The sequence below is a fragment of the Carettochelys insculpta genome, chromosome 8 (genome assembly GCF_033958435.1).
Source record: "Carettochelys insculpta isolate YL-2023 chromosome 8, ASM3395843v1, whole genome shotgun sequence".
In the NCBI taxonomy this organism is placed as follows: Eukaryota; Metazoa; Chordata; order Testudines; family Carettochelyidae; genus Carettochelys; species Carettochelys insculpta.
Window position 1 is genome coordinate 7,640,752 of NC_134144.1, and position 24,588 is coordinate 7,665,339.

The 24,588-nt window shown below is 43.1% G+C and overlaps 1 protein-coding gene across 5 annotated transcripts in view; it reads left to right on the forward strand.

Annotated features, from left to right (window-relative positions):
• The window catches only part of ERBB4 (erb-b2 receptor tyrosine kinase 4), a 932,933-nt gene that overhangs the window by 629,228 nt on the left and 279,117 nt on the right, over positions 1-24,588 (forward strand). For all 5 annotated transcript variants that reach the window (XM_075001177.1, XM_075001174.1, XM_075001176.1 and 2 more), the window contains one exon: positions 9,970-10,104. In XM_075001177.1, the coding sequence (XP_074857278.1) occupies positions 9,970-10,104 (135 nt within the window). The remainder of the gene's footprint in view (positions 1-9,969; positions 10,105-24,588) is intronic.

Here is a 24,588-nt window from a genome sequence, read left to right on the forward strand (position 1 = left end):
TCTGAAGAAGTGGGTCTGTCCCACGAAAGCTCACCTAATAAACTATTTTGCTTGCCTTTAAAGTGCTACTTGACTGCTTTTTGTTTTGATAGTGTATAGACTAGCACGGCTCCCTCTCTGTTACTATTCAGAGATGACTGTTAGATTGTTCTCCTGGGGCTGGCCTGTGTGGATGAGGTGAACCTGCTATTGGATGCTTGCTCCATAGCCCCTCCTCTCTTCTACAGCCTCTACTGAGTGTTGCCAAGAAAGGTTTCAGCCTGTTCACTCATGGAAGGGTCTCTGGGGATCTGGATGGGATGGGTCTGCCACAGGGCAGTGGGAGACAGAAAACACTGACATGTCCTGCTGTCCTCAGCGATGACTGACTAGTGATTGGTAACATACCCTAATCTATGACGGTTCTCCGTGTGCTTGGGACAAGACGACTTCAATCCAGCGCACCCATGAAGAGAACTACAGGGCACCCTCTGTTCCCAATTAGTAACACAACTGGAGCAGTGGGCACGACACACTTTCCAAGTGGCTTTTTCCACATTGGGGGCTTTGATCTGCTAACTTGCTCCTGAAAGGTCCTGTCTAGAGGCCCCTTATAGGGTCTGCAGGTTTGATAACAGCAATTTGACGCTCCAAGCAAGCAGAGGTGACCAGGGGCGGAATCCCCTGCACTGGCCACCCGCATTTAATGATGTTAACCACACACTGAATTAATGTTCTGTGTCATCTGAGAGAAGCAGTAATCGTAGCACCAACACCAGATGAACCATGGAAGAAATAGGGCCTGGATCCAGTGGGATAGGGCAGAAAGGATTATCGTCTTGCAGCTCACCTCAGCATTTGTCTGAAGCAGATCTGTTTGACTGACCAGAAGGCTATTGGCCATGGGCCGGAGTTCAAGAGTGTCGACTTTTAAGTGTCCCATGAAGTGGAAAGCAGCACCTATGACAACACGGCCTGTGTTTTGTTGAAGGTTGTGATGGGACACTTGCCACCAGTAGCCAGAGACACACTGAATGAGGTGCTCATAATGGTGGGCTCACAGACATAATGGACAGGAGCTAGCAGGATTAACGTCTGAGAACTATTAACAGACAGGAACAACTGTTCCCAGTTCTTAGAGGTCTGATTGTGACACCCCAACAGTCCTTCTATCACGTTAGCCTACAGACCTGCTGGCTTACTGTGGCCAGTTTGGAAGGAGGCAGTATTTCACTGCCATTCTTCTCCCTAGTTGACGAGTGGTGCTAGTCAGGCATTCAAACTTTATGTCCTTCTCTCCTGGCCCTGCTACCCTACCAGCATTCAGCCCACTCAGATTAACCTTCTGAGAGCAGAAAGCAGGCTCAGGGAAGCAACACACTTGAAATGTAATCGATTAACTAGCTGTGAGATGTTCAGAGGGCCACAGCTGTGTTTTTTGGTCTCTGTAATCCTTTCATTGCTTCAGCAAGTTGCTGTTGGCTACGAGTGTCAAAGATGAGCACAATCCAATAATCAGGTGTGAAAAGACGAATTATTAGGAAGTCGTGTTATTGGTTGGGTGACATATTTACTGGTGACTGTGACCACAGTTTGCATATTATGCAGGGTCCAAAATTACCCCCTTCCAACAAAGAAAAGAAAAATAAGATGAGCTGAGAATGTCTTCATTTTGACTTCTCAGCCCCCACCCCAGGTCCACTCCTTCTCTCACAAAACCCCTCCCAGCTTTCTTATATGCAGTAAACTCTTGATTTATTGAAGTAATAGTGGGGGAGGGGGGTCAACTTTCCCAAAAGTCCTTTAAATGAAAGGGTTTACTGCCCACTCACCCCTGCCGGGCTGTGTCATTCCGAGTGCCCCCCCCCATCTGTCACTCACCAGAGCTGCCGCTGGAATTGCGTATCTAGGCTTGACTTTCAGGTCTACCGTAGACCTGGCCTAAGTCAAAATAGTGTAAGTTTAACTACATCAACAAACCCCCAACCCCAGTGGAATAAATTACAGTGAGAGAATGCGTGAGGTGTTCACTTTTAATCACGCTCCTAAGCCACGTTGCTCAGAACAAAATATGATAGTAGCTATGCTCTTTTTTGTTCCATTTGCTTCATTTAGCTGCTTCTGTTGTAGTCTCCAGTTGCTTGTTCTGACTCTGCATTGCCACAAGCCTTCTATGGTAATTTACACCACTGCAAAATCAGGGCAATACTGCTTTAGATTCACTATGCAACTGGTGCAAAGAATTGCACAAGGTCAACAGAGATGAGGCTCATTGACCTAACATTCAGTTACTCACTATTTTACAAGTCCCTGTTAATACAGAAGACACATGGAAGAGTTGACGGAAATCCAGCACGTTTAGTGATCAAAGCTGGAGTAACGTGTTCAGTTTGTTTAAGTTCAGTGTTCCTGTGCTGGGTAAGAGGACTTGCATTTAAAAAAAAGAGATCAGCTTGATTAGCAATTAATTCCTGATTTCCCTATAGCAGAGAAAACTGAAACCAAAACCAGGTGGTGCAAATAAGTCCTATGAATTTAAGGTTATGTTGACTCTGTGTGCACAGGGCGAGAATTTTCAAAAGATGCTGTCATCCATCAGTGGGGCCTGATTTTCAAAAGAGCTTCCTGCTGTGTGTCAGGTTGGATGCTGAATGATTCTGAAAACCTGGCCATAGGTGCTACAATGAGATCGGATGGTTGTTATGCGCTCTGAAAATTTGGCCCCATGCACGTTAAGCAGGTATCACTGATCACAGGGAGCAGAAATACAGGATGTTTTGCCATTACCACCAAGCTTTCAACTGGCTTCCAGCTAATGACCCAGATAATCTTGACTTGATATTGTGCAATTGAGATCGAAGGCTGACCGGGGTTTTTAGTTGATGCACAGCATCCACATCCATGAGCTTTTGAGTAGTCACTGAGCTGAAATACAGAAGGTTAAATCTCTCATTTTCATTAACAAACTGCCCTATTTCCCCAATACAAATGTGACATTTCAATTTTACACAGTCTAACTCTTCTTAAATCATCTGTACGAAAACTTCAGATTTTGACTGATGATGTATGAGCTATTTTCTCTGAAACCACCCCATTCTCATTACCCTTTAAAGACATTGCTTATTAATAATGGACCTGAAGTGTTTTCCCAGTGGGTCATCAGCAATCCACTGTGCTAGCAGCTCAAAAGACTTGGTATAGGGAACAGGCATGAAAATTCCAGGCCAAAGCCATTCTAGGGTGATGTATTCAGCTTCCTGGATGAAATATGACAGGGGTGTAAGAGTAATAGCATATATGACAACAGATTGGTGGGTGATAATGGGGAAGATGTGAGAGTGTCAGCATCCAGAAAGGTATCAGCAAATGTAATGGATGCTGACCTTGAAAATTAAGGACAGGCACTCTAGGTCTGCAATATCTAATTTGTCTGTGTAGGATACGTCTTGCATGATACACCATAAAACAAAGATTTGGTTAGGCTTCCAGAGAAAAGTCTGAGGACGAATAACTTGCCCTCCAGCTTTGTTTCTGTACGTGTGACTTGCAGTCTCTGTTCTGAGGATATTTGGTGATAACCTTGTGTCCTGTTGAATGCTTACATTTTCCACCTTCCTAAAAAATAAAATGTGAAGGAAAACATGGCATCTCATTGTCTGTCTCTTGCTCTCCCACCCTTTGGTTTCATAAAATCCCAAGATAGAATTTCAAGTTTTTAATCTGGAGTAGTAGTATCAATGTTATTCCCAATGGAGAAAATATTTTGAGTGGGAATTGGCTCTCAGAAAAGCACACACGGTCTCACTTGAAATAGCAGTGAGAGTGGTCAGAGTTTCTCACAGTTACCTTACAGGATCTGAAAATACCTCTCAAACTTAATCGGCACAGGAAATTGGCAGAAGAACCTTTCCTGTGTTGCTTGAATAGATTGGTAATAAGAGAGAAGTCTCTTCCACAGAACGCTTGTAATATGAATAACTTACAAACAAAGATGGGGGAAGGAATGCAACAAACCTTTTCTTTTGCCTACTGTTCTGTTTTATTTTTCTCCTAATTTACTGTATGTTTTTTCATAAGAGCTTTTTCCTTCACAATTCTGCCTTATTTTACAATGAAGTCTAAATCCTGAGTGCTAACATCACAACGGCTCTTCCATGGTAAAGATTAAAGCTGGTGAAACTGTTCATTACAAATATTATTTGTGGTAAATTTAGCCATTTTCAGTAGTTAGCAAACCACTTACATGCTGATCCTGATGTTTCTATTTGCTCATTTTTCATAAATGTTCTTTACATGACACATTTTTGCCCAATAGGTTGCTTGTCTACTGTTTGCCGTAGCTACAAGTTACTATTGTTGTGTGATAGGCTACCTAACTCACATGGTAATAGTTCTGCTCTATTACTGGCTGATTGAAACTTTGTAAATAGCAGGTATTATGAGTTGCTCATTTCTCTGACATTCTGCATGAGTAATCATTCATAATATATTAGACATGCATAAAGATTTATTTTTTCCTCAAAGGACTGACAGCTCTCCAAATAATGAGTATGTTGTCTCCTTGAGTCATAGTGAGCTGAACTTGGGGGTTTATTCTAAGAAAATATTTGAGTGAAAAGATTTTCCTTTTTCTTTTGAACCAGTCAAGTAGCTCTAATATGATGGAGGTATTACATTTAGTTCGGAATTAAGTGGCAAGAGAAGGTGAGGCTATTCCCAGTGCAGCCTTTTCTGGGGGGAGAAGAAGATGGTGTTCTTTTTGGAGCCAAATCTCAGGGCAGGTTTTCAGCAGGATTTGTGTTCCAGAATCTGTTATCCAGATCTTTGCTAACCAGAATTCTCAGTTAACCAGATAATTTGATGAATGGCAGTACACATCTTTTTTTCTTTACTAACCAGAAAAAATATGAAAATTATCTGGAACGTATTTCTGGTTGTAGTGTTTAGTGTGCAAAGGTTAGCTTATGAAGTGATATACGGCACGTTTAACTAGCACCAGGAAAGAATGTCCTGTGTATGTCATATAAAGGGAGATCAAAGGAACGTGTGTGTATTTGGGATTGGTCATTGATGCTGTGTGTACAAAAGCAGAATAACGTGCATGTAGTTAGAGTTAAGAATCCCATGGGTTCATGTTACAGAAGCTTCTCAGCACCATTATCGTTATGTTTGCAATAACCATTTAATTTGTGCGATTTTTGTTGCGGTTGATTTTGTCCATTCTGCAGTTGTGGCATCCACTAGTACACAAAAACATAAAGGACTAAAGCAAAAGAAAATTGTGTTGAGCATCAGAGCACATGGTGACTTCAGGAGCTGAGGGGCAGCCGTAGTAAATACAGAAGAAGTTTACAAGTACATGTTCATTGTGTACATAGTTATGTCTACTACCTTAAATAAAGTGTTAAACTCTAGTGTAATACCTGTATAGTAATTATCGTTGTGTAATAAGTGAAAATGTAGTGTTCTGAGGTTTGTTCAAATTACCAACTACACGTAACCTGTGAACATTTCTGACCAATAGGTGTAACTCTCTGTCAACCAGAAAATTTGATTAACTGGACTCCCCCATTCCCCGATGTTCATGGATAAGAAAGAGGATACTGTATCTCCTTGGTTACTTTTATCCACAATACTGTGGTTGTTTCAGGCAGCGGTGAACTAATCTCTGAGTGCTATACCTCCTATATTAGGCAGAAAAGTGATGATTAGACAGTAATAACGTTCCAAATTTGCAGAAAGGATTTTAAAATCAAGGACGACAAAAGCTAAAAAATGATTATATATGAGTAAATGATATTTAAAACACATTCCCATTGTGAGCATTTTTTTTCCAGTGCTTCTTGCACAGAGATTAGCTCCTCTCTGCACAGTTAAAGAGCATAAAATGCACTAACAGAGCTGTCATTCCATTCCCTGATCTAATGTCCTCAGAAGAGTTGAGTGAAAAGGAGCATCAGGTGTTCCTTCCATATTGAAAGGGGAAAAAGGTGGGTTTTTTGGTCTACCTTTCTCTGCCAACTTGTTGTCATAACCTGGGACCTCTGCATTTCCCCTTTTGTTCTCTTATTTAACATTGTATCTTGCTTTCAGTGCAGTGAATTAAAATTAGGCGATTTTATGATGATGAGTTCATTATCCTGTAATGCTATTGTATAGTGATTACATTTGTGCTTTAGTTCCTTAACACATATTTATTAGGTGTTTCCAAGTGTTGCTCTTGGTATCAGAGAACAACTGGAAACAAATTGCATCAGGGCCAGATGTCTGAGCCAATGTGCACAAAATGTAGCTCTACAGAAGTCAACGGGATTGGGCTGATTTGCACCAGCTGAGGGCCTGGCATGAGGGGAGGAAAAAAAGAGCGAATGGAAGAGGAGTGCATTCAACAGAAAGGGAGGAGGAGAGCTGGGGTTGCCAATCCTCCAGGATTGTCCTGGAGTCATCAGGAATTAATGATTAATCTTCAATTAAAGCTAATTTCAAAAGAAAGAAAAATCTAACCTCAATTTATGTTACCTTTCTTATCTATAAAGGTCTGATTCTGAGACACTTTCTTGAGTTTACTAGTGCCTCACTCTGGGCGTGACCTTGTTAACATCAGTGAGATAACCCTTGGACAGAGGGACTGTTAAATGGGAAATAAGGGCATCAGAAAGACCAGGCAGACAAGGAGTGGGTGAGTTTCTATGGTCTTCAGTGTGCGGGAGGTCAGACTAGATGATCTGAATGGTCCCTTCTGACCTCAAAGTCTATGAATGCAGTGCTTATAATTGACATTAAGGGTTGCTAATAGAAGTCAAAGACTGTTTCATGTTTGCCTTAAATTAACATTAATCAAAGCCTGTGATTGATTGCAGTTATGGGGAGGTAGCCTGATTCTTACACCCTTACTCACAATTCAAACGTTCTTTCTCCCATCTGAACTAGTGGACTTCTCATAGAATAAGATGCTGCTGAGTGCATCAGAACATACAGAAGTTTTCTATCAAGCTAACTGAAAACATTTTTGATACACAATCTCAAATTAATGCATGTATAAATAAATGTATAGGTTGGAAAGAAGTTTCTGGACTAAGATTTGGGATAGAGGGGACTTGCTAATCCTGTGTCAATGGCACAAAAAGGAGAAATGTTCGCTAATCATGTTTTCAAATGTCCTTCAAAATTGGTCTCTCTTTTGAGGCAGAATTGTGAATAGATGCCATGTGGGATACATTGGGGATCATAGAAATATCATAGAAACAGATCAGAAGTTTACCTCTAATCTGGATTCCTTTCTGTGTAAAATAATTATTGTTGTCTCTATTTTAAGCCCCTTTTCAGTGGAAAAGAAAAGCTCTTAAATCAGAGATTTCCTAGAAATAAATGTCAGTACCGGTAACTGATTAATTTGGAGGAAAGAGGAGTTTGCATGTGATCTCTTATTTAATACATTATTTTATGGAGACTATCTCCTTTACATGGTATGTTAATCCTGATATTTTTAGTGAAAAATGCTGGGTCTTATTTCCTTACTGCTTGTAGATGTTAATATTCTCCCGAGAAGTTTTTGAAGAGTTTATCTGGATCTATATCCTACAAATGAACTTAAGTAGTCAAGATTGACTTTTATAGTCTTCTTAAGAAGGATGACACTCCTAACAGCAATAGTGCCCATTAATGTCATTCTAAGATGCCATTTGTAAGCAACCTTCACGTTTTCTGTGTTAGGACTTGCATCTGTGACACTGAATGGCTGATGGGGTTTTAGCTCCACAGCTCTTATTAACTTTAATGAGCGTTGCATGGCTAAAAGTTTATCTAATGCTTTGAAATACTAAAGAACAGTGGAACCAGCAGGATTTCTGGAAGGTAAAAAGATGTTGCTTTGAAAAGAAAGAAAAGAAATGCTGCTGCTGTTTCCACCTGGCGTGTAATAGCCTTCTCTACTGAGATTTGAGGAATCAGATCATTAAGGAGATAGAGAAATAAGGAATGCTTTAAAAAGGTTAGCATTGGCACAATTATGTAGTGAGTAGATCAGGGGACAGAAACCTTTCTGAGGCGGAGTGCCGAAATTTGACCTGTTTTATCTCTGTGTAAGGTGCGAGTGCTGGTGATACTTTTTAAATTCAGTAATAGTCCTGCTTACAACAGCTTCATTAATAAATAAATAAAGATGCAGTGCTTTACTGTTTAGGTGGTGGCTGGTAGCATTAGTTCATCTTTTGTTAATCTACAGGCAGCCTGGCTTTGAGCAAGCTCCCAGATGCCTGGGGAACGAGGAGCAGGGTTGAACTCCTGCCTCGCATGACGCTGAAAATTGGTCTGCATTCCTCTCTTGGCACCCAGGCTGGGGGTTGCTGACCCCTGGACTAGATACTAGTAAAATCACAAATTTGCAAAAATGCTTAAGGAAAAAAGGAGAAAAAGTAAAAATAATATTTGAGCAAGTAATGCTTAAAGTACGTTCCCACTGTGAGCATCACTTTCTAATTCTTCTTGTACAGGGATTAGCTCCCAGCTGCACAGTTAAAGAGCATAAAATGCCCTAAGGGAGCTGTCATTCTAATCTCCCAGCCAACACTGAGGAAAAAGGAACTTAAGGTTGTTTCATGGTGGTCAGGGAGGCTGTAGGTAATCTGCCTTTCTCCGCCTACTCGATTGCTTCTCTTGTTTGCTTTGCTCTAAGTTACAGTTCTTATGCTCAAGGAAACATTAATAACTGTCAGGTTAGAGCCCCCTGAAGTGAGATCCTCATTCTCGTCTGGCCCCTTTCTGCCAAGGGAAAGGATGGGAGCCTTGTAAAAGGAGATGCAAGCTAGGAAAGGATTTCTGAGGACAGCTGCATGTTGTCCCAGGACTGGAGTGACCATAAGTCCTGTTTTGGCTTTTTTTAAGTCTCATTCCAGATATCCTAACCCATTTTTTGGCAAACAATGGGTGTTTATCCCAGTTGCAAGTTGCTCTGATCACTTGGCAAGGGTAAATGGAAGAAATCCCTATAAGGCGAGTGGGAGAGCAAGGGGGAACATTTGGAGGGTGCTGATGGGTGGCACCTCTTGGGCAGTCAGCCCATGTCTCAGGCGGACAAACTCAGTTCTAGTCCTGGGCAGCCAGCCTAGGGCAGCACGGGCTCAGACACTCAGCCGCCGCTCTGAGTGGCATGGGGCTTGGGCGAGCACCAATGCAAGGTGGCTCAAGACAGCCCTCTGGCAGGCTGGGGTTGGCACTCAGGTAAATGATGATGCCAGGTAGCTCAGGTACTTTTGTCTTCATTTTACTTTGGTAAATATGGTCACCTACAAAGGAACCCATTAAAAGCCCTGGCATTTGCGGTGTCCCCAGGATTGAAAGGTGCATTTCAGGGTAACGTTGGAGCACATGCGCGTCACCTCAGGTAATGTGGGCAGCATCGCATGTGTAGGGGGTTGAGATAGGCTATCACCATTCAGACAGGCTCTCGCGGTAGTTTGTTACTCCAACGATAACATTTCCTCACTGGAAAATCCTGTTTAGGATGGTGCAAATGTGTTTTAAAACAATGTGAGCTCTTCCTTGCCTTGTGGTACGAGTTCTGTGCCAGACCACTGGAGAGCACTGCACTAAATCTCGCCCCTCGGGTTTTCCATGCTAGAAATGTTGTGCATTTTGGATAAAAAAGCAGATAGGCTTTAACTCACCCACTTGTACTGAAAAACAAAAACAAAGCACGTGTTGCAGAATCTTTTGCTGAACCAGTTTCAATTGCAAAACTCAATTTTGAGAGCTGACAGGCCGCTTTTCTTCTGATGACAGCTCTCCAAGAATAGCGGACTTTCATCAAGGGAATGCCAAATATTTTGAGCAAAATCATCAATGGTGTTTACTGAGCTTTTTCCGAGAAAGTGTTGGCAAAAGGGGGAAGAAAGTTTTCATCTAAATTCTCCAAGTCAAAATTCACCCATAGCTGCACATCAGCTTTATATCTCCACACTGAAGAGTTTGTTGTTTTCTTCTTTGATACAGAAATACTGAATGGAGGCGTATACGTTGGGCAGAACAAGTTTCTCTGCTATGCTGACACCATTCATTGGCAAGATATTGTACGTAACCCACGGGCTTCCAACTTCACTTTGGTTCCAACAAATGGCAGCTCAGGATGTAAGTACTGTTTTTATTTATAGCATTGTAGTCAGCACAACATGACATAAAATAAATAACATCCCAGGTGTTCCATGGTTCCAGCTTTAGAAGATTATGTGCAAGTTCTCCCTTCTTACTGGGCATTCTTTAAAAATTCATTGACTCCTTTGGAAAAAAAAATGTCTAGAGGCAGTTCTTTTGACATGGGTATGTTCTGTATTTTCTCTTTCCTATTTATTACTAGAGAGGTTCTGTAAGGTTAGGATTTCTTACTCCTGCTGCATATTCTCTGCTTTAAGGCACAATCCTCTCTTTTGACATCATAATTACTTTCTGTAGTATTTACTGTACAAAAACAGGGTTATTATTACTTTAGATGAAAAGTGAATCGTTTTCTTGTATAACCCTACCAATAAAAGGACATAGGAAAAACAGATATAGTTAACCAAGTTTCCTTAAATGGAGTAATTTCCTCTATTCCAGACTTTAAGCATATGTAGAATTGTATTAACCAGTTGAGATAGTCCTCCACAATTGAGGACTCAGTAATCAACGATATTTTGGCAAGTAAAAGAAATGCATTTCTCAGTGCGACTATTATTCTGCACAGATTAGAGTGATAATATGAAACTTAATGTGCAGAGGAGGTAGGGAAACCGTAGTGGTAGGGAGCAAATGGTATATAGTGGGATAAATTACATTCGTAAGAGTACGATTAAGTAACCCAGTCCTCCTAACTGGGCTCTCAACTAGGGAGAGCCCAGGCACAAGCCCCCGTATCCAGATTTGCTGAAGGCTTGAGGGGCTGAACTGTAGCTCATACAGCTCAGGGATACTGGGCATTAGAAACAGGCTACTGTATCTTATCCCTTAGAAGCTACCTATTGAAGGCCACATCTGTGTTACCCAGAAGATCGACCTCCTCAGAGTCGATCTTCTGGGTTTCACTGTTGTGTGCCTGATGGAGAAGCGCAAAATTGACCTATCAGGGGTCGGCAGTTGCCTCGGTACTCCTCGCCATCATGACGAAGGGAGGTCAATGGGAAAAACTCTCCCATCAACCTTCCTTGGTGAGGACAGCCAGGTAAGTCAATTGCAGATAAGTTGATTCTAGCTGCGTAATTGCTGTAGCTAGAACTGCATATTTGCAATTGACTTACCTGCCTAGTGTAGACCAAGCCTCAGTTATGGTCTCCCGAGCCTCTGAAGCTGTTCCAAATCTGATGGGGGCACTGGAGGCGTGGAGATTAAAATATAGAACACAGCTGTGCCCAGGGAAAAATCCATACGATTTGCACCCATATCGTGAAGAAGAATCCATTTTGAATATGTGATTGTTTGTTGCACAGTAATGGCTCATATGGTGCTAATAATGAGAGAGCCTTTCCTAAAGCGGTCTTCTCTCCTTTCTGAAGAAAATGGGACACAACTGCTTGAAGTACAGGGATCAAGTCTCATAGTGAGTTGTGAGCATTCATTTCCTTCAGGAGCCTGTCAGATTTCATTGTTCCTGCATCCCGCAACTCAGGAGCTGTTCAACAGCTTTTGCCTCCCAGTAGGCACCTTTATTTGTCTCTCACTTATACAGCTGCAGTAGTGGCACTTAAAAAAGTTCATTCCATTTGGTTGGAGAATTTCCCACTGATCTTCCCTATTTTAAGTAGAAGGAATCAAATCAGTATAACCTTTTGAAATAGAAGAACCTGTTAAGAGTGACCAAGTGCAACCAGCAGCAGACTTAATTGCAATTTCTCCTGTTACAGTTTGGTTTTTCTTTTAGTTTTCTCACGATAAATAAAAAAAAAAACCAGGGAAAATAAGGGAATGAACAAGGCATTTAAGGATGGATTTATCAGTACACCCACTGAAGTTAATGAGAGTTTTACCTTTGACTTCCGTGGAAGCAGAGCTACGTCAACACCAAGCTCTTATAGAAATCACATCCTAAATTAATGTACCCCTTGTTCTTACTAACCTCAGGACAAAAGAATGAAAACATGTAAGTCTGCTGCTGTATGTCTTTTAGCTTCCCTTTGGTTTACTTCTGAAATTTTAGCACAGGAAAGGGCCAACACATGACCAGAGGACGAATGTGTACTATTACAAATTTAATTTAATTTAAACAACTTTGTTTTAGTCATGAAATGCATGACTCATGTTACATCACAGCTGCATAAATAAATCCACATGGGAGCAAATGTCAAGCTACAGGTCAAGCCTTTCTAATCCAGAACTCTCTCATCTGGCAACATTTGTAAGCTGGCATGATTTTAGTTAGCTGGATGACCACTTGTCATGGCTGTGACCAAGTTTCCTGTGATCTCATAATGTTTGTTTACAGCCACCAGGCCTGACTCTCTGGGTTTTGTGCTGTTATTTAGCTGTAATTTACTCCTAAATGTCTTCTAAGAGCCCAATAAGCAGTGGAAGTGTTGGTAATGTGCTGGACAACATTGACCACCTGTTGTCCGGCCCCCGTTCAGGTCCCGAGGGTGCCAGATGAGAAAGGTTCAACCTGTAGTTGTATTTTTCAAAAACATAAAATTTCATATACAACAAATACAGATTGTGTCCAAATACAGAGGATTAATATAAATTTTTGATATATCTGGGAAAACTAAAACCTCTCTCTATATATGTTGTGCATAGATATGAAATTAAACCCAGCTATATTTAAAAAAATGACTAAAACGGGATAACAAAATGTACTGAAGCTTTTGGAGATAGAGAAAATGACAGCTTCTTAAAACTTGTTGAAATACTATTCCTTTTTCATGCACAGGTGTCACCCAACTAAAATAGCTGCAATTAAGTAATTGTATACAAAAAGCCCTCAAATCATGTCGCTCAAAGAAACGAGAGAACCTTATTATCACCTGTCAAGAGTTAAGGGAAAGCGAATATGTTACTTTGGTGCTTTACAAAAAGACTTGAGACAAGTTGTTTGAACCGATATTGAAAGGACTTGGTAAAATGATTTGAACATTGAATTGCTACCATCAGAATAGAAGGCAGTGCAGAAGATGAAACATATGTGCCTTACCTTTGGCTTAGATGCCACTCCTATCTACTGGGTGATATGGAACCCAGCCAGACCAGTCTGAGCTGGGCTATCCCAATCAAATGTATGCTGTGTATGTCACAAGCTCTTAGATCCTTTTTTAGCATAGATTCTATGGACAAATTGTGATTATCTATTTATGGATACAAAATGATTGTGCAGCTATGTAAATTTGTGTGAAAGTTTAGGCGTCACAGAATCTTAGAAACTACATGTGCTTTTACTAAGTGGGCATAGAAATTTAAGAGCTCATGTTAATTAGTTGCTGTGGCAACAAGTAAACTAGGAGAGGTGATCAGATATGGGAGTCCACAGCTACATCTACACTACAGTGATCTGTTGACAAAATTTACTGTCAGAAGAGATCTTCTGGCAAAACTTCTGTCGACAGATCACATCCACACATAAAAACAGATCAAAAGAGCGATCCGCTCTCTCAACAGAGAGTGGACAGACTGCCCAACCACACTCTTGACAGAACAGCCACCTGGATTCTCAGCAAACAGATTTGCCTAGTTAACTGAAAGTCCTGTCCGTTGATAGAGCGACCCCTGGAGCATCTACATGGCTTTTTTGTCAACAGTAACGGTGGGCAAAGGCGTTATTCCTCATCGCAAAGAGGCAGAACACTGTTCGTAGATGTGCCGAGGTTTGTCAACAAACCGTGGACAAAAAAAAAGAAAAAAAATGTGTGTAGATGCTTTGTGAGTTTTGTCAACAAAACTCTCTAGTGTAGACGTAGCCTACATGTTAGAGCCCCTGGGGAAGAATGGGAAGTGGTTCCCTTTCTTAACTTAATCTGCTGGTTACAGAGCAGGAAAAAACCACATGGGAGAGCTACGTCGTTTACTCTTGTAAGATCCCACAGGCATGATGACATAACAGGTGTCATTGGTAGATGCAATAGAGTCAGTGTAGACACACAAGGACTGGTTACTCCTCCATCATGCTTTCTGTACTCTTCCTCATAGTTAGCCAAGGTTGTTAGTGCCAAGTGTTTGGATCTGGTCTGTGTGTAGTTAAGGGTGGCAAGCATCATGTCTACCTATAGTGGGATATTATCAAGCTTCTTCATTAAAGAGCATGAAACCACGCTCACCAGTTATGGGTCCAGCTTGAGAAGAGGATCTACAATTAAGAGTATTGGCCTTGCCACCTACTGCCCCCAAGTCTCCAAAGACGCCTAAGGTCTCACTGAACCTGAACTCAGATAGGATGATGCATTTGTAACTTCCTGGCCTGACCCTGCCTCTGTGCACATATGTGGAGATCACAGCCACAGGCTACATTCCCCAGCTGACTGCCTCGTTCCAGACTCCCAGTGCTGTTCTCCACCCCAGCTGAGTGGACCAGCTTAACCAGCCCTGAAGCACCATAGTACCTCTACAGTGGATCTTTACGCTTGGCACTCAGTGGAGTAGGATTAAGGGGAGAGATTAATGAAATTAAACTACTCTGAAGTGATACCATTACCATGCTGCAGAGTTTGTGTCACTGAAGTTACTCCCAATTTCCATCAGTATTATGACAATGTTGAATTTGACCACAGGACTCTGGGAATTATCCTTTTGATTTCCTTCTCTGCAGCTGGAGAGTGACTCTCCTAGATGCATTAGTGTTAAGAAGCCAGCTGGCAGACCAAAGCAGTTTCCCCAAGTTGGTAGCAGTTGTGCCAATTAATTAACACTACTTTTATTTCTTAGGCACATTCTCATTATGTTTTCTCAACAAATGCATGCGGAAGACTCCTGTTTGAGGCAGTCAAATTACATGGGTGATTTTGGTACTGTTCTTAGGAAGAAACCAATTAATATCTGCCACGCTTCTCATCACTATGCACCAGTGGACCAACCCAGCTTCATAGTTCTGGGTCTAAGGATGAGTACCCTTGTTTTCTCCTCTGACTTCTACACTCAAATATTGTGCACCATTTTCAGGGTTTTTTTTTTTATTTCATGGTACTTTTTTATACGCAACTTTACAAAATTATTATTATTTCAGGCATTTTGTTCAATGGTAGCTAACCCTAAGCAAGGGTGCCATTCCAGGAGGCAGCAGCTGTGCATATCTGGATACTGCTTGCTCTTCTTCCTGTTCCCCTGTCAAGGAGCAAGGGGAAAGTACACAGCTTGTATGAATCACTCCCCTGCCTCCTCCTCTCACCAGCCAGGAGTAAGAGGCACACACACAAGCCATGTACTTTCCCCTCTCTTCCTGAAAGTAAGGGGAGTGGGAAGAAGAGCAAGCAGTGTCCTGGTGCACACAGCTGCTGTGCCCCCACCTCCCAAAATGGCACTCTTGACTCCAGGCCAACATTTTTCAAACTTGGGTGCCTGGAGCTTAAAGATGAGACATTTCAAAAGTACCTAATTCACATAAGAGCACATGTCCTGAGATAACATTTCTTTGACAGCTTTGCTACATGGCCCATTTCTACTTATTTGTTTTTCTCTCCTGTGTCTTTTCTAAGACATCTATCAAAATTCCTATTTTGTTATTCAAGTCTGACAAGAACTTCTGTTGAATGTTAGCCAGAACTAGTGCCTGTCCACTTTTTTTTTTTTTTTACCAATCAACAGCTTCTGTACTTCTACTCTGGTTATAGGTCCTAGTTCAATGTTCAGGTCTTCTCTTTTCTCTGTGGCTGGGGTTTTGACCACTGGCTCAGCATTCAGTAGTAGATTAAAGTACAACCAATGCATGTTTAATGGCTCTGATGTTTTCATTGTTATGTTGTACTCGTTGTTTTGAACTGGTCATCTGGCATTTGTTTTTGCTGCCTGAAAACTGTCTAATGATGTTGCACAGACTTTATTTTGTGCTGTAAGCAGTCTGTGCATTTGTTACCATTATGCCTATAATCTCTCTCATACAGGTTGAAACTCTACTCTAGAACTTCCTGGTCCAGCAACTTCTGTAATCCGGCATGATTTTAGTTAGTTGGACAACCACTTATCATGGGTTGGGCCAAGTTTCCCATGGCCCCATAAAATTTGTTTACTGCCCCCAGTCCTGGCTCTCATTGTTCTGTGCTGTTATTTAGCTCTAATTTACTCCTAAATGTCTTCCAAGAGCCCAGTAAGCAGTAGAAGTGTTGGTAATTTACTAGACAATATTGACTTCTCATGGTCTGGCAGATTGTCTCATCTGGCACCAGTCAGGTCCCGAGAGTGCCAGACAAGTGAGGTTCAACCTGTATCTTTCCTAGCCTCAGGGATCCCTACACTCCATGCGTGCTGTGCATAGTAAGTAATTTTGCAGAATTTGAAACAAAACTGTTGAATTCAGAAATATGAAGGAGACAGAGATTTGCTGTGATATTTGTGTATGCAAAGTTTGAAGGATCCAAATGATTAGATTAATAGAGTTGCACATAGCAAATGGTGAGTACAATCAGAGGGATAGCCTTATTAATCTGTATCTTCAAAAACAACAAGCACCTGAAAGACTAACAAATTTATTTGTTAGATAATGAGCTTTTTTTGGTAAGAAATTTGAAGAAGAGGGTCTTAGCCCCTTAGCAAATGGTATAATTCAAGTAAATTAATACTGCTTTGAAAAATACTGAAACTATCTGGATGCCTATTCGTAATGAAGTTGCTGTCTTTTGAGTAAGATTACATTACTTTCCATTTTATACTACTTTAAAGCTAGTATTGTTGTCATAGATCAATCAGAAAAACTCCCCTATACAGTACAGTAGAACCCCGAGATATGTGCACTCAAGTTGTGCATATCTCAGATTAATGTGACTTTGAGTGGGGAGGAGCTGGCACCTGGCTCCCAGGCCCAGCGCCAGCTCCCCTCCATGCAGAGGAGTGGGGAAACTGACCAGCTGCTGCTGTGGTCAGTTTCCCGATCCCTGTCAGGGACAACAGCCTGACTCTTGACTGCTGCCCCCAACAGGCATGGTTTCCTGGGAGTGGCAGGGAGCCAGAAACCAGGCAGCAGCTATCCTCCACTGGTGGGAGCTGGGAAACTGACCAGTGATGTGCCTGGTTCCTGGCTCCACATCACTCTGGGAGCTGGGAAACTGACAAGCACAGCAGCACTGGTCAGTTTCCTGGCTCCTGCAAGTGCTTGCCACCTGGTTCCCAGCACCTCCCAACTTGCAGAAAATTTGAGCAATTTGCCCAGGAGCACAACCTTTGCGTGAGTTGGGGGTCTACTAAAAAAGAATTCTGCATGGGTTTAGCTTTACCTGAAGTTAATAACACTTAAGCATTTGCTGAAGTGCTGTACTAACTTGAGTTTTATGGGCCTGCTGGAAAGCGTATTGAAGTCAATGAAAGTCTTTCCATTGAAGTCAGTAGGCTTTAAATCAGGCTCCATGTTAGATGCAAACTAATAAAATTTTGGCAAAAATTTTCAGGCTGATGGACTGTAACTACATTTTTAATGGTTTGTTATACATAACGTGATGGTGTTCTGTCATTGCTTTATCTACAGTAGCACCTGGCAGTGCACTTCATGTAGAAAAGTAGAAAGCTCAGAGTGGAGCTCGGAAGCAGTATATTTTTTGACATTTTTTCCATAGATTAGAAAAATGATTATCTGCTTGTGTTTCATCTGATAGATTTATGTTGCATTTAAAAAAATTAGATTAAAATTCTTCCCGAGTTCTAATAATACTATCTGAGTTTATTCATAGACCTGTAGATTCTAGATCATTAGATCATGAAGTCTGACTTCCTCTCTTTCACAGGCCGTTAAAGTTCATCCTAAAAACTCATGTTTGACTAAAACATTCTTCAGAAAGGCATCTGGCTTAATTTAAAGGTATTAAGAGATGGAAAATTCACCATCCTCCATGGTACTTTATTCCATTTGGGTTTTTTTTTTCACCATCTTTCTAATTTAAATATGTCTGGTTTTGCCATTCAGCCATTGATTCTTCTTGTTCGTTTTCCTACACATGTAAAAAGCTCTTTAGTATTCAGTATTTTCTCCCCATGAAAACACTTCAAACAAGTCACCTTTTGATCTTCTTTTCAACAAACTACAGGTGGAACCTCTCTAGTCCTGCACCCTCTCATCCAGCAACATCTTTAATCTGACAGATACTTGTAATGAGAGTGGCCAGGTTTCCCATGGTCTCATAAAGTTTGTTGATAGCCAGCAGTCCTGGCTCTCGGTGTTCTGTGCTGTAATTTACCCCGAATGTCTTCTAAAAGCCCAGTAAGAAGTGAAGTGTTGGTAATGTACTAGACAATACTGAGCTCCAGTGGCCCAGCAAATTCTCTCATTCATCATCAGTCAGATCTAGAGGGTGCCAGACTAGAGATGTTCAACCTGTAGTAGAAACTGGGTCCACTAACTCTACTGAGGTCTACCCCAGAGTCTTGGAAGGGTCAACAGTGTCTGGCCTGCAAAAATGCCTTCTAAGTAACCATCCCAGGTCACTGCCTACCATCTGCTGGTCTCCTCCCAAACCTCCCCAGTCCAAAGTAAGGTAAAAAGAAAAGGCAGCCAAGCCAGGAGATATCATCCCTCCAGGGGACTTTTCCAGTATCCATGGCAAGAGCTTTTAGGTCAGGCCTATCTTTCTCTTCAGACTCCCGTTTGGAGTTGGGGTGCTCCTTTTCAACCTGCTCTCATTTGGAGCATGTCCTCCGCAGCTGGCTCAGAGGAACTTTCTGGGCCTATTCTCCAAGCCCCCTTTAGCCACTGTGACAAAGCCCCAGGCTTGTCCTTCTGGGGTCCTGCACTTCATGGTGGTTTAGGTGCTGCCTCAGAGGCTCATCATGTCCCTGCTCTGCCTTCTGTTCTCAAAGAGGCCTGGGTTATGGCATCCTTGAGCCTTTCTCGTTGTTGGCACAGTCCCTATCACAGTCATTAGTGGAGGAGACACCTTAGGTGTGCCCTCTGCCTACCCTCTAGGGCTGCCCTAGGGAATGGAGTGGTCTGGGGGGAACCTGGACCCCTCCCACACATACTGGGTTCTGGCCCAGGGACCCTGTGCAGCGGCAGCTGGAGAGGCTTAACTCCCAGGTTCCCCCGAAGCAGCAACTGCCTCCCTGGGCCACTTCCCCCAGACACTTCCCTGATACCTTCCTCAGGTGGTAGCAGCAGCCCTCTCTTCTTGAGAGTCCTCCTTCCACACTCCTTGCTTCTTCCTCATCTGCCCCCTATCTCCTTCCCCCCTGCTCACCTGAGAGAAATCCTTTTAAAGGGTTCCACAGGCTTTAATTGGCCACAGGTGCTGAATTAGCAGCCGGTGCTGGTTTAGCCTCCTGCTGATGTAGGCTGATCGTTGATAAACCTCAGGGTCTAGGAAATAAACGCACAGACCCAACTGCCCCACATATATGCCCTCTGTGAGGCTACTGTAGACTGCTGCGGACTGTGGTCTATCACACCACTTACAGCCTGCATGGAGTTTATATGTGCACCAGAAATATTCCATGTTGTATTAGCTCTGTGGAAGCCCTGTGTTCACAACAGTGTAGCAGCTGAACTCCTTGAAATTGAAGCCACTTTCCAATAGTCTTTGAACTATAATTCCTAGTAATGGGAATGCTGTATTAATTTATGGTTTGGTCTTGCCCTCAAATATGCACATTCTGATCATGAACAGGTGACTGCCCCAGGCTTTGATACTTGGATTAAATTCAGATAAACACTTAAAATGGCAGATGTCAGCTAACCCTCCTGAAGGGAATGTCCATTGGTCTGCAACAGCCTTCCGCCAAATCTGAGGGAGCAGTTTTACCCTGGAAGGTCACACGCTTTCACATCAGTATCGCACCATCTTAAATGGACGCATGAGGAGCCACGTTTATAGTTACTCCATCATGTAGGATCAGTGCTCACACACTACCCTTCTACTAAGCCTGAACAGTTGGACATAGCATAGGACAAAAGGCTGTTGTGTGGGTTGGACGGATGAAGTAATCAAAGCAGAAGCATAGTTATTGAGGCCCAAGAAGAGCTACATCTTCTAGTGGGAAGTTGGCATCGCTGCCTAGAAATGTCTTCTTGAGACAACTGAAATCCTTCTCATCAGAAGGCAAACTTATGACTAAGAACTAAATTATCTTTGTTTCTATAACTCAGGCTCTGGGGAGGATTCATGCAAACCTCTGTTCACCTGCAAGTTTTTTTTCCCCCTTTTTTCTTCCTTCAAAGGAACAGTATTTATCCTTAAATAAAGAAGTACCAATCATGATTAAAATGGAATAATGATACATTCAGGTCTGTAGGCCAAAGAAAAGATGAAGTATCCTAATTTATACTTAAAGCCAACTTTAAAACTGCCTAGTATATAATTTTGGATATACATCTAAAATGGAAACTACCTACAGGGAAAATGACATTACAGAAATGTAGATGCTGAAGACAATTGTTATTGCAGAGTTTGTTAAATTATAACCTTTCATTGAGGTGCATTCCTTTAACTTGAATTAACATTTTAAATGTATGTTTAGAAAACAGGGAAAGGGGCCTTCGCAGGCAGGTGGTCTCTGTATAGAATGCAGTTATTTCAAGAGGGGTCACTGCGTGCAGCTAATACCAGGAGCTGTTCTTTCACACAGAGCACCATGAATAACTACAGCACCCCGTGAAAGCTTTTTTCTATGCTGAACGCACCTCAAGTGCTTGCAAAATTGCATTTTAACAGCAGTAATATTTCCCTGGATTTCTCAGCTCGGAAGCACGTTAAATCAGAGCTGAACAAAGAGCCAGTTTGTTTCACAGCCTATTTTATGGTTTTCAGAATGTACCTATATTTTCCCCTCTCCCTACAATTAAAGACTATCACTTCAGAATATAATCTGCAATCGAAAGAATATTAATACAGAAACAAACACAATGGTTTTTGAGGCACGGCATGCTTTGGAGAGCTAGAGGCGAGGGAAGAATGGAAAATGGAGAACAGATCGGCTGTGTGCCTGGCCTTCCTTCAGTAGCTGCAACTTAGAAGCGCAGTGAACACATTTTATAGTCGAGGCAGGGCTCACCTTGGGGAAAATGGAACTCCAGTTCAGCTAGTATTTTGATGCCTGTCATGCCCTCTGTACTCTCCCTCCCAGGAGGTAAGGGCATGACGTGTGTGTGGATGCTGCTTGTGTGGCTGCTACCCTGTAGATGACGTAATTCAGTCTGCCACTTCATGGCAGCATAACCTCATGGCCAAAGTCAGTAGTGAAGCCTCAGGGTTCAGGCCAGCAGGCAGCACATGCTCATGGTCAAAGTTTAAGGGGTCGGGGGTCACAGCCCTGGTAGGGGGGCCTGGGGCCACCCTACCCCACCAGGCCCCAATCCAGGGCCCTGGCAGTGGGGAAATTATCTGCCACTTGCTTAGCCGGGAATCCCATAGCTACACATTGAGCTTTCCCAGGTGGGAGAAATCATTCATACATCCTCTCTACATTACTTCCTATCAGTTCAGGCGTTGGGCTTATCCCCATCATCACAGGGTCCCCAGGTTCTCCCTTTGCCTCCACCAGCCCTGGAGGCTCAGTGCAGTCTCCTGGGTCTCTAGTCCCCGCTGGCTGGCTCTGTGGCTGGGTTACCTCCGGAGCTCTGGAAGCCGGCCCCTTCCTCTCCAGCATCCAGCCCAGACTGAGCCGCGCTGCTCCCTTTTCTATTGTCCCAGCACTTGGAGTATGTTCACCCTGGCTGGAGGTGAGGGGGCGGGGAGGGGACTTCCTCTGCCCACAGGGTTTTAACCCCTTCTGTCCCAGTGCAGGGTATGCCTACCTTCTCACAGTGCCCCTGTGGGCACAACGCCTCCATTGTGCCTGGCCCATGGGTTCCCGTCTCCCTCTTCAGCCTTCACCCATAACCCTTCTTGTGCCTCAGCCGTTACACTGTGCCCCTTCACCCTTATTCCCTGCTCCCTCCCAGGGAAACTGAGCTGGAGGCAAGGATCAGCTGGTATTGCTGCTCACTTCCCAGTCTGGGCCATTTATCCTCCACACACACGTTGAGGGCCCCAGTCGGGGAGTTAGCGCAGAGCTCCCTTCATCCAGGTCAGTTCCCCCACCTGGGCTGCCTGAGGAGAAGGCAGCAGAATAGCAATGCCTGGTGCTTGCGTTACAACACAGCCCAGGCAAGGAAAGGCACCTGGATGTGCAGAGCACTGAGCGTTTGTCCTTGTCTCCCTCCTGTTCTGAAGGGTGCAGAGGAAACTAGGCAAGGGAGGTATCTGTCCATCACTACTCAGCCCCCTCCGCTGTTTCCCTGAAGGCAGGAAGGTGGGAGAAATCTGGGCATTACCCCAAACAGCATTCCCATGCCAGCCAGGAGCAGCTTCTGACATACTGCTGCATGCACTCGCCTGTGTTATCCACCCCTTAGACTGGCCAAGGTTTGGGGAGTCCAAGAGTGCTAAGCAGACCTGATTCAATGAGCGATGGGAACTAGGCTGTTCTTTTCTTTTCTCAGACCTGCATGTTTGGATATAAAGTATTACTGCAAACCACCTGTTTACCCTCAGACTGGCTGTTTAAACAGTAATTTACACAAGGGAGATACTTTCAGTTTAAACACTTAGCAACTTACTTCACAGTCTTCCACGTATTTTGAAAGTTGGGACTAAACCTCCAACACTCAGGATATTAGAAATTATCTACCAGAACTGAGCTTGGTTTATTTAGAGTGAGTGGGTGGTTAGAATGGATCTCTCTCAAACAAGTGTCTGCTGTTAGCTGACTGCCTTTGAAGGGCTGCTTGGGAGAGAAGTGAAAAGAGAGGACGTGTTACAAAACCAGTCAGTAAATTGTGCTGAACAGTTACCTTCTTGAGACTTCTGGACATGTTCATTCCTCTGAAGGTATCTGATAGCTCCATAAGAGGTCCCATGCCGAGCAGTTGCTGATAGTACTGGCTTCACACACTTTTTAATTAATTCTGTGTATTTCCTGAGCACAAAGAAAATAAGGAAGGAGTTTCTTGGTCGTGTGAGTGTGAAAGAAATTTGACTTTCTTATCTTAGAGATAAGCAGCAGATAATCTTATAGTTGGCCGTTTAAGCCCCAAGTCTTTCTGTTGCTTGCCAGAGGAAAGAAAAGCTTTGCACCAACAGAGTTACATTTTCTAGGCTTATGTATAATGGACTTGTTTGGCTGAAATTCTCAGAATGTGAAGTTCCCTCTATCACTGAAGGCTTGTGCTCTTGCTTTGGTGGTCACCCTGCTCTACTTGGTGTCCTTCAGTCCAAATTTTGCCAATACATCCTTTTAGAAAGTACTCCTCTCATGCCTTCCGCTGTTTGGAATGTGTTTGGATATGGGAGAATGAAACTTAGGGGCTATGGCTGTCAGGCAGAAAATATAGCTAGATGAGGAAGAAGAGGGACCTTCTGGCTTTCTTGTATGTGCTCCCTTTAATTCCTCACTTGATACTTCTACCAGGAAGGACTCCATATTCAAGTCCTCTTGGGCCAGTCTCCAAAGAAGCTCTGACTCCTCAAAAACTACTTTCTATTTGTTACCCAGAATTCCTGTCTGGAATTAGTGTATGACTTGCAAAATATAGTTCTTCAGAAATATCACAATAGCCTTCATGTTACAGGACCATACTACAAAGGTGAAGCTTTTAGACCTCTCACTGATCATAGAATCCTAGGGCTGGAAAGTACCTTAGGAGGTCATTTACTCCAGCCCCCTGCCTAAAGCAGGACGAGCCCCAACTAAATAATACCAGCCAGGACTTTGTCAAGATGGGACTTTAAAACCTCTAGGAATGGAGATTCCACCAACTCACTAGGTAACACATTCCAGAACTTCACCACCCTCCTGGTGAAAGAATTTTCCCTAATATCCAACTTACACCTCTCCCTCTGTAACTTGAGACCATTCCTCCTAGTTCTACCAACCATCACTACTGAGAACAGCCTCTCTCCATCCTCCTTAGAGCCCCACTTCAGGAAGTGGAAGGCTGCTCTCAACTTGCCCCTCACTCTTGTCTTCTGCAAACTAAGTAAGTCCAGGTCCCTCAGCCTCTCCTCATAGGTCATGTGCAGGTCCAGCCCCCTAACCATTTTCATTGCCCACTGCTGGACCTGCTTCAATGCATCCACATCCTGTCTATACTGGGGGGAGTGGCCAGAACTGGGCACAGTACTCCAGATGTGGCCTCAGTAGTAGTAGTAGGCATCCTTCAGTCTGCATAGACTATGGATCGCGCCCTTTATAGTTTCAATTGAGGGCTTCATTTACAGCGTCTACTGTGACTATGAAGACCCACATGAGAGTGACAGTCCTTGCTGCATCTCTTGCAGATGTGATGGGTGTCTGGCAAGTCCTTAGTGTGCTTTCTGTGTGCTCGCTTCTCCTCTGCTAGCTGTCTGATCCTCATCTCGCCCTTCTGAAGGCCCTTGTGTAACCCCTGTCTCCATCTGCCACGGTCGTCTGCTAGTTCTTCCCAGTTGTCCAGCTCGATGTCTACCTCTCTGAGGTCTCTCTTGCAGACATCTTTGTAGCGCAACTGGGGGC